Source organism: Esox lucius, chromosome 13 (assembly GCF_011004845.1).
Source record: "Esox lucius isolate fEsoLuc1 chromosome 13, fEsoLuc1.pri, whole genome shotgun sequence".
NCBI lineage: Eukaryota > Metazoa > Chordata > Actinopteri > Esociformes > Esocidae > Esox > Esox lucius.
Genome location: NC_047581.1, coordinates 3,595,087 through 3,605,668, shown reverse-complemented (window position 1 = coordinate 3,605,668; position 10,582 = coordinate 3,595,087). Strand labels below are relative to the sequence as shown.

General features: G+C 53.7%; 1 protein-coding gene across 1 annotated transcript; it reads left to right on the top strand.

Annotated features, from left to right (window-relative positions):
- Positions 1-3,039: 3,039 nt before the first annotated feature.
- On the top strand, positions 3,040-5,185 carry LOC117595431 (piggyBac transposable element-derived protein 4-like). The gene is made up of 3 exons (XM_034296482.1): positions 3,040-3,225; positions 3,340-4,024; positions 4,177-5,185. The coding sequence occupies exons 1-3, from the start codon at positions 3,040-3,042 to the stop codon at positions 5,175-5,177; spliced, it is 1,872 nt and encodes a 623-aa protein (XP_034152373.1). The 3' UTR covers positions 5,178-5,185.
- The last annotated feature ends 5,397 nt before the right edge of the window (positions 5,186-10,582 follow it).

Here is a 10,582-nt window from a genome sequence, read left to right as displayed (position 1 = left end):
CCTGGGGTCTCCCCGACCCACGGTTAGCAAACCAGTTCCCCTCGCCCTGGGGTCTCTCCGACCCGCCGTTAGCATACCAGTTCCCCTCGCCCTGGGGTCTCTCCGACCCGCCGTTAGCATACCAGTTCCCCTCGCCCTGGGGTCTCTCCGACCCGCCGTTAGCATACCAGTTCCCCTCGCCCTGGGGTCTCTCCCATCCACGGTTATCCCGCCACCCTGCCCTCGCCCTGGGGTCTCTCCGACCCGCCGTTAGACAGCACCCTGCCCTTGACCCTGGGGTCTCCCCGACCCGCCGTTAGACAGCACCCTGCCCTTGACCCTGGGGTCTCCCCGACCCACGGTTAGCAAACCAGTTCCCCTCGCCCCGGGGTCTCTCCGATCCGCCGTTAGACAGCACCCTGCCCTCGCCCCTGGGGTCTCCCCGATCCGCCGTTAGACAGCACCCTGCCCTCGCCCCTGGGGTCTCCCTGATCCGCCGTTAGACAGTACCCTGCCCTCGCCCCTGGGGTCTCCCTGACACGATCGAGTTGGCGTGTACACTGCAAGGTGCGATCTGACCCGCAGGACACGGGGGGTACGCGCGGAACGCAAGGGCGACACAAGGGTTAAAGTTGTCGAGGGGCTGAAAGAGTATGACTCTGTGAGAGTGGAGTTATTTCCGGAAAATAACAGCGTGTTAGTTTGTGACTGCTGACTGATCGAGTGAGCTAAGACACCGAAGCCCCGCCTTAAGCCAACACCTTCATCAGCACAGCATAAAAACCGACAGACCTCCGGTGACATTCAAGCAGTAGGAAGAATTTACGAAACATGTCTCAAGATTACAACCAAGCGGTGATTGAAGAACCCAAGGCTGAGGACTGGCTGTGTATCTCGATTCCACCTGCACACCCAACAAGAGACTACCATTGGATTGACCGGTTTGGTGATCAACTAGGTCCTCTTAACCTGTCATACCTTTCAAATGCTAACAAGAGTTATCACAAAATGGACAAACAACTTGCACCAAACATTTTAAAGATCATCAAAGCAACAATGGGTATGATTCTGGAAAACGTTGTTGGGGCTATTCTACACAAAGCATGCATCGGATGCAAAGTGGACCACCCGAGCCAGACAAGACATTCATGTCTCGAACCGCCTGAGTATTTTTTTGAGGCCCATTATGATGACATTGTGGCGACAGTTTTAACACCGCGACTGAAACATGTGTTGGTCAAGGCTTTGAACGCATCAGGTTTTCACACACCGATGACTGATGTTCACGAGGCCGCTGAGAACTTTCTGCACGAGCTCAAGTTGGAGCCGAACATCACACAGAGACTGAGTGAGAACAGGGATGAGTACATGGACAAATTTAATGAGGATGTTGTATGCCACGCAGCGGGGTCATGGTGTGATGAAAGCAAAGAGTCTGTTGTCTAAGGCCAGGGGGTAGCTTCAGTTTTCATGTTAACATGTATATAAACAAAGATTATGAGAAATCTGAATGTTTGTGTAACTTTTCTGAATATATTGGTTGTGTAATTTCGAAAACTCAAATAAAACATTGTTAAACATGTATTAACTCTCATTATTGCTCGAACAGTCTACGATGTCTGAACAGGTTATGAAAAGTATTTTCATGGGAGCGCGTGCGGGGTAACAGTGGCCGGTGGAAGGCTGACGGTGGTGGGGGGTCTTTGTGACCCACTAGGGGCTATGCTAGGGCCAGGGAAGGCTGACGGTGGTGGTGGGGGGTCTTTGTGACCCACTAGGGGCTATGCTAGGGCCAGGGAAGGCTAACGGTGGTGGTGGGGGGTGGGGGGTCTTTGTGACCCACTAGGGGCTATGCTAGGGCCAGGGAAGGCTAACGGTGGTGGTGGGGGGTCTTTGTGACCCACTAGGGGCTATGCTAGGGCCAGGGAAGGCTGACGGTGGTGGTGGGGGGTCTTTGTGACCCACTAGGGGCTATGCTAGGGCCAGGGAAGGCTAACGGTGGTGGTGGGGGGTCTTTGTGACCCACTAGGGGCTATGCTAGGGCCAGGGAAGGCTGACGGTGGTGGTGGGGGGTCTTTGTGACCCACTAGGGGCTATGCTAGGGCCAGGGAAGGCTGTCTGCGGGTCGGGCGGACCCCGGGACAACACGAGGGTTAAACAGTACATCTACTGTATTATGTGGGCCTTGTTTTGGCCCCAAATAAAACACTTTTCGAAAGGTGTCCCACAAACGGGCATTTAAAACCATTTGATCAGTCACACCAGCCTCAAACACTTGGCCTTCGGGTAATTCATAAAATGCAACCTCCGGTTCTTCTGGGTTGAAGATGTATCCCCCGGTCCGACCGTCGTCCAATTTCCACTCCTGTGCCACCATATCCGGGTGTAATTGAACAGAGTCATACTCTTTCAGCCCCTCGACAACTTTAAACAGTACATCTACTGTATTATGTGGGCCTTGTTTTGGCCCCAAATAAAACACTTTTCGAAAGGTGTCCCACAAACGGGCATTTAAAACCATTTGATCAGTCACACCAGCCTCAAACACTTGGCCTTCGGGTAATTCATAAAATGCAACCTCCGGTTCTTCTGGGTTGAAGATGTATCCCCCGGTCCGACCGTCGTCCAATTTCCACTCCTGTGCCACCATATCCGGGTGTAATTGATGGATTCGGGTTAAACTCTGCATCGGTTTCTTCGGGGCTGGCATGTTGATTGCATCTCTGTGGTCCATTTGCAATGTCTTACCAAATCGCAGAGCTGTGTTTAAGCTGTTAGCTTTCATCGGTGTTTCACCGAAAACATTGATAGCAGCACAATCCTCCATGTTTTTGCAATGTGTAGGTAAGTTCGCTCGGGCAAGACTGAATGACCAACCCCGATGTCGGCGTGGTCTAAACACATACCCCTCCCCGGGTCCGCCCGACCCGCAGACAGCCTTCCCTGGCCCTAGCGTAGCCCCGGGAGAAACAGATACTAACATTGGTCCGTCCGTCCCCCTCCCCCCCGCAACCGTGCGTGTGTACATCCCGCTGGCTCGGTGTCCAGTACTCGGATGCGATGGCAGGAGCCGCTAGGTGCACGGCGAAACAGGTACTAGAACAGATTTTGGCGAATCGCCCGTCCGTCCCAGATGAGGACGACGATGACGAAGAGGAACAGGAGGAGGACGAGGAACAACAGGAGAACGTGTCAGAGGAGGGCTCGGAAGCGATGCCCGGAGCCGCCAGGTGCACCGCAAAACAGGTTCTAGAACGGATGTTTGCGAATCGCAGGCATGCCATGGAGGAGGGCGAGGAACAGGAGGAGGGCGAGGAACAGGAGGAGTGCGAGGAACAGGAGGAGGGCGAGGAACAGGAGGAGGGCGAGGAACAGGAGGAAGTGTCAGAGGAAGAAGACAACCAGGAACACGAGCCGGAGGACGAGGCTTCCTCCTCCTCGTCGGACCAGGAACAAGAGCGATACGCTCCCGAGGCGGAGAGAGATACGTTCCGGTCGAAAAACGGAGCAATCGCGTGGTCCTCGGTCGCGTGTCCCAAACAGGGCAGGCCGCCACGAGCGAACGTGGCGGCCACGATGCCCCCGGGCCCCACGGAGCACGCGGTCTCCCACACGCGGGACGTAGCCTCCGCGTTCCTGCTGTTCATCACACCCGCGATAGAAAGCGTGGTACTGGAGATGACAAACCTGGAGGGCACTCGGAAATACGGAGACGGCTGGAAGGCGATGGATGCGATCGACCTGCGCGCATACGTGGGGCTGCTGATCCTTGCGGGCGTATTCAGGTCCCGAGGCGAGGCAGCGGCCAGTCTGTGGGACGCGGAGAGCGGAAGGCCCGTGTTCCGCGCCACCATGCCTCTGAAACTCTTTCACACGTACTCCAGGCTGCTGCGATTTGACGACCGCGAGTCGCGCCTGGAGAGACGCGCAACGGACAAACTCGCGGCCATACGAGAGGTCTGGGACAAGTGGTCCGAGCGGCTCCCGTTCCTCTACAACCCGGGCCCTCACGTTACGGTGGACGAGCAACTTGTCCCGTTCAGAGGTGGGTAACGCACGGGTAACACGCGCAAACGCACGCTAGCGGTGCAGCGGTGCATTTCTAGGAAAACCTAGGGCCGCCCAAAACCCTGTGACTAGCATGATCATCATCATCATCATCATCATCATCATCATCATATCTCCTCATCTCCCCAGGTCGTTGCCCTTTCCGCCAGTACATGCCCAGCAAGCCCGCGAGGTACGGGATCAAGTCGTGGGTAGCGTGCGATGCAAAATCCAGCTACGCGTGGAAGATGCAAGTGTACACCGGGAAGCCCGCCGTGGGCGGACCTGAGAAGAACCAGGGCATGCGGGTGGTGCTCGATGTGACAGAGGGGCTCAGGGGACACAACGTGACGTGCGATAATTTCTTCACCTCCTACGAACTCGGACAGCGGCTCCTGGCCAGGGGGCTCACGATGGTGGGCACGGTTCGCAAGAACAAGCCCGAGCTCCCGGCCGCGCTGCTCGCGACCAAGGGCCGAGAGGTGTTCTCGTCCAGGTTCGCTTTCACACCGAGCGCCACTCTAGTGTCCTACATGCCCAAGAAAAGCAAGAACGTGGTACTGCTGAGCACGCTGCACACAGACGCCCACGTGAGCGAGCGCCAGGACAGGAAACCCTCCGTGATCTTGGACTACAACAGCAACAAAGGAGGGGTGGACAACCTAGACAAGTTGGTCGGAACCTACAGCTGCAGGAGGATGACGGCCCGCTGGCCCTTGGTGGTGTTCCACAACATAATCGACGTGTCCGCTTACAACGCCTTCGTGATATGGAGGGAGCTCAACCCCGGCTGGATGACCCGTAAGCGGAACAAGAGGAGAGTGTTCCTGGAGCAGCTGGGAAAAGCTCTCGTGAAGCCGCTCATGGAAAGAAGGGCGCGTATCCCGCGCACACGCTCGTCCGCTGAGCTCGTGAAAGCCGCGCAGGGCGCTAGAGCAGGTGATCGCCGCGAGGGCCTGGAAGCCGCTGCCCGTGCCCCTGGCCCTGCCCCTGCCAGTAAGAGGAAGAGGTGTCAGAGCTGCCCGCCCAAGAAAGACTGTAAAACCCACACGGTGTGCAGCGGGTGTAAGAGATACGTATGCAAACGCTGCACCCACGCTTACTGTCCCACGTGCGCCGATTGGGGGTTTACACAAGAAGAGACGGCCTGACCCGGGGGGGGGAAAAAAACGATCTCTGTCACCCACGGTTAGCATATCGGTCGATGCGCCACCCATTGTCCCTAGGTAGAGAATCAGCGTTAGAATCGCCCCTTTTCCCTTGGGGTCTCTCTTACCCGAGGTTATACAGCACCCTGCCCTGTCCCTTTGGGTCTCTCTTACCCGCGGTTAGACAGCACCCTCCCATTTCCCTTGGGGTCTCTCTTACCCACGTTTAGACAGCATCCACCCCTTTCCCCTTGGGGTCTCTATGTCCCACGGTTAGATAACACCCTGCCCTGTCCCTTGGGGTCTCTCTTACCCACGGTTAGACAGCACCCTACCATTTCCCTTGGGGTCTCTCTTACCCACGTTTAGACAGCATCCACCCCTTTCCCCTTGGGGTCTCTATGTCCCACGGTTAGATAACACCCTGCCCTGTCCCTTGGGGTCTCTCTTACCCACGGTTAGACAGCACCCTACCATTTCCCTTGGGGTCTCTCTTACCCACGTTTAGACAGCATCCACCCCTTTCCCCTTGGGGTCTCTATGTCCCACGGTTAGATAACACCCTGCCCTGTCCCTTGGGGTCTCTCTTACCCACGGTTAGACAGCACCCTCCCATTTCCCTTGGGGTCTCTCTTACCCACGTTTAGACAGCATCCACCCCTTTCCCCTTGGGGTCTCTATGTCCCACGGTTAGATAACACCCTGCCCTGTCCCTTGGGGTCTCTCTTACCCACGTTTAGACAGCACCCTACCATTTCCCTTGGGGTCTCTCTTACCCACGGTTAGACAGCACCCTCCCATTTCCCTTGGGGTCTCTCTTACCCACGGTTAGACAGCACCCTACCATTTCCCTTGGGGTCTCTCTTACCCACGTTTAGACAGCATCCACCCCTTTCCCCTTGGGGTCTCTATGTCCCACGGTTAGATAACACCCTGCCCTGTCCCTTGGGGTCTCTCTTACCCACGTTTAGACAGCACCCTACCATTTCCCTTGGGGTCTCTCTTACCCACGGTTAGACAGCACCCTCCCATTTCCCTTGGGGTCTCTCTTACCCACGTTTAGACAGCATCCACCCCTTTCCCCCTTGGGGTCTCTATGTCCCACGGTTAGATAACACCCTGCCCTGCCCCGTCCCTTTGGGTCTCTCTTACCCACGGTTAGACAGCACCCTCCCATTTCCCTTGGGGTCTCTCTTACCCACGTTTAGACAGCATCCACCCCTTTCCCCTTGGGGTCTCTATGTCCCACGGTTAGATAACACCCTGCCCCGTCCCTTGGGGTCTCTATGTCCCACGGTTAGACAACACCCGCCCCTTTCCCCTTGGGTCTCTATGTCCCACGGTTAGATAACACCCCACCCCTTTCCCCTTGGGGTCTCTATGTCTCCCCGGGTTAGACAACACCCTGCCCCGTCCCTTGGGGTCTCTCTTACCCACGGTTAGACAGCACCCTACCATTTCCCTTGGGGTCTCTCTTACCCACGTTTAGACAGCATCAACCCCTTTCCCCTTGGGGTCTCTATGTCCCACGGTTAGATAACACCCTGCCCTGCCCCGTCCCTTGGGGTCTCTCTTACCCACGGTTAGACAGCACCCTGCCATTTCCCTTGGGGTCTCTCTTACCCACGTTTAGACAGCATCAACCCCTTTCCCCTTGGGGTCTCTATGTCTCCCCGGGTTAGACAACACCCTGCCCCGTCCCTTGGGGTCTCTTACCCACGTTTAGACAGCACCCTACCATTTCCCTTGGGGTCTCTCTTACCCACGTTTAGACAGCATCCACCCCTTTCCCCTTGGGGTCTCTATGTCCCACGGTTAGATAACACCCTGCCCTGTCCCTTGGGGTCTCTCTTACCCACGGTTAGACAACACCCTGCCCCTTTCCCCTTGGGTCTCTATGTCCCACGGTTAGACAACACCCCACCCCTTTTCCCTTGGGTCTCACCGACACGAACGAGTTGGGGTGTACACAGCAAGGCGTGAACTGACCCGCAGGACACGGGGGTATGCACGGAACGCAAGGGCGACACAAGGGTTAAAGAGTGGGTGGAGCGGAAATGCTAAACAAAACATGGGTGGGCACTAAACAGGGGGGGCATTTTAAAAATCACCTCCCTCCAGCCAGAGGAGCCCACCAGCGGTACCCACCTCCCTCCAGCCAGAGGAGCCCACCAGCGGTACCCAGAGTTGCCAACACGTAAGGTTCCGCCCCAAACAATGGGTAGTGAGTTCATATAAAAGCTGTTACGTAAATCTCATACAGTTTGCTACAGCTGAGCCTAGACATTCGTACACATTCACAGTACAGACATGTGTAGCGAGGGTACTAAAGAGAGAGCTCCCATTGAGATGGTGACAATGCCTGTTTCTTCAAAAATTGAGAAGGAACACAGGAACACGTAGAAGGTGGGACAAGAGAGAGCAAGGTAGTTGGGGTATTTCAGCAGAGCCGTCGCTCAGTCAACTGGCGCGTGCTCATAAACGCATACGCTCAATCTGATATTGAAACATTGGCAGAGAGGTTGAACAACCTCACTTGTGACTATGTGCACATGTGGGTGTGTCCTGAATCAGAGGGCCCCGAGCCAGGACGAGTGTGTATCTGCCATAGCATGGACTTAAATGTGTGCCCTTCTCCGTACACTACCATTCGTGTATGCTTTGAGTCCAAGAAACCTATGACAGCCACGGAAACATTGGAGTTTTTAGGTGTTCCGTGTACCTTGTACATCCCTACCCAAGAGGAGGACTACTTGAGATTGGGCGTACTGTTCTGTAAGGGGTCTCTCGTGTTCTATGAGAAGAATGAGATGAGATATGTACACATATACCGTGACAATGTCACGGTCTGCAGCTATGTGACCACCGGTGGCCATCGTAGATTATTAGATCGTTTGAGCTGGGAATTCCATTCTTCTGAAAGCGGACCAACGTGTCATCCGAAACTGGATTTCTTCTTCGATTTCTACCGTTTCTTACACTTACACAACTAAAGGATTTTAGTTGGGAGCTGCTACTCATGTATACCGTTTCCATGTGTGATGTGTTACCTTACGGTATGTGTTAAGTGTGCGCTGTACACAATAAAACCATTTTAAACTGGTTCTACTGTTGTCAAGGTAGTGTTTTGACTTTCATTTGGATCTTTGTATGTTTCAAAACTCTACATGTGCTCATATAATCACATATTAATTATTGTACATTAGCAGTCTCACAGGCACCTCAATGCTGAATATAGGACGTGATGGCACAAGTTACATTACCACACCAGGAGACATCGATGATATATCGCAAGTGTACAGGGAATGAAAGTAGCGATGACTCTGACATTGAGTTTGTTAGTGACAACACAAGTAACGAAATGATATTCAACCCTGTTCGGGGTACAGTGGCTCTATCTCTGTGCGCGATGCTGGGGATACGGTGCAATAAACAGCCTCTGGTTTATAGAACACATTATACTAAGTTAGGGGTTCCCTGCACGAAAGGGAACATAAAAGGTGATGGGAATTGTTTCTTCAGAGCAGTCAGTGAAGCGGTGTCTGGTACAGATGAGTACCATGGAACAATCAGAGATCACGTGGTGAAGCAGCTAGAAAGCGAAACAGAGAAATATAGTAACATTCTGCGAAGTGGATACCCTTCAGTAGCAGAGTACATTAGCAAATCCAAAATACGTAATCTAGGAACTTGGGCCACCGAAGTGGAACTCCAAGCTGCGGCTGATCGTTTGGGTGTTAACATATACACATACCACACTGACCGTTGGCTTCAATACTCTTCCTTTTCACAACTGGAGGATCAAGGGATTTATCTAGAGAATCGCGGGGGTCATTTTGAAACAGTTGTTTGTGTCAAGAGGCCTCGGATGACGTTTTGTTATGGTTACTGCAAGGCTGAGAGAGGTGGGAATAGCGATACACCAGGTACGAACATATCATGTACTTTGCAACACTCTGTGTCCCAGAGTGTTTTGCCAGGTACATGGTCCGGTCCCGAAAATGTTCGGAAACGTAAGGATGATCACGCTTACTGGCAGGGGCGTGAACAGGAGAGTCGTAGGGGTGAGTCTGAGGATATCGGCAACCAAGAACCCAAGACTCGTTCCAACCATAGCCTTGCGTGGGAACCCGATCAAGCTTACTCTCAGGAGCATGATGAGCACGAACCTGAGACCCTGGGCTACGGTTCAGATGAGATCGGGGAGCAGGAACCCGAAACCCATTCCGGAAATAGCGTTGCGTGGGAAACCGATCTAGCTTACTCTCAGGAGCACGGTGAGCAGGAACCTGAGACCCTGCCCTACGGTTCAGAGGACATTGGGGAGCGCATGCCTGAAACTCGTTCTGATCATTGTCTTGTGTGGGAGGGTGAGGAGCATGAACATGAAACCCAGAGCTACGGTTCAGAGGACATCGGGGACCGCGAACAGGATACTCTGTCCGACCATTTCCATTTGTGGGAGGGCGAGGAGTACGCACGTGAGACCCAGAGCTACGATTCAGAAGACATGGGGGACCTCGATCCGGACAGTCTGTCCGAGCATTTCCCTTTGTGGCAGGACGATCAAGTTTACTCTCAGGAGCACGAAGAGCACGAACGTGAGAGCCAGGGCTACGATTCAGAGGACATGGGGTACCGCGATCCGGACAGTCTATTTGAACATTTCCCTTTGTGGGAGGACGAGCAAGGTTACTCTCAGGAGCACGATGAGCACGAACATGAGACACAGGGCTACGATTCAGAGGAGATGCAGGGCCGCGAGCACCATACTCATTCCGAGCATAGCCTTGTGTGGATGCACCATGGTGATCACGGCTACTATCAGGAACACGATGAGCATGAACAGGGGAGTCAGGGCTACAATTCTGCGGATTCCAGGGAGAAACTTAATTGGTCGGCTTTGAACAGAGAGTGGCAATCCTTTTTAGACTGGCTTGATCACAACTGGTGGGGCTCGGTACCAGAGGAACAGATTAGGTCTTACTTGGATAGATCAAAATGTATGCATAATGCTCTCCCTGTTGTCGTATCAGCACACTTTGGTGACATGCCAGGTGGAGTGTGTTCGGTTACGGTAAAGAGAGCGGACAAGATCATGACATTTCATGTGCTCGCACGTGAAGGATTTTACATGTGTACTGAGTTGATACATGGTGACTTCATAAGTCCTATTGCGATAATAAAACACTGGGATATGTGTGAAGACAGAGTCCAACTGCACTTACAGTCTAGACCAATGAGAATCCACGCTAATACAGAGTACTTTTCTGTATCACATATAGCGCAGGAGATTTCTCGCATGATAAAGTTGCTGAAAGGCGCATGGTGGGGGGCTTCATACGTAGGCTCCGAAGGCTCTTCCCGTTACCATAAGGTGATACAGCATTTACAAAGGAAAACCAACC

Coding starts and splice junctions, on each gene's coding strand:
- LOC117595431 (XM_034296482.1), top strand. CDS start 3,040: ATGGCAGGAGCCGCTAGGTGCACGGCGAAACAGGTACTAGAACAGATT. Junction 3,226..3,339: donor CCAGGTGCACCGCAAAACAG/GTTCTAGAACGG, acceptor GAGGAACAGGAG/GAGGGCGAGGAACAGGAGGA. Junction 4,025..4,176: donor GCAACTTGTCCCGTTCAGAG/GTGGGTAACGCA, acceptor TCATCTCCCCAG/GTCGTTGCCCTTTCCGCCAG.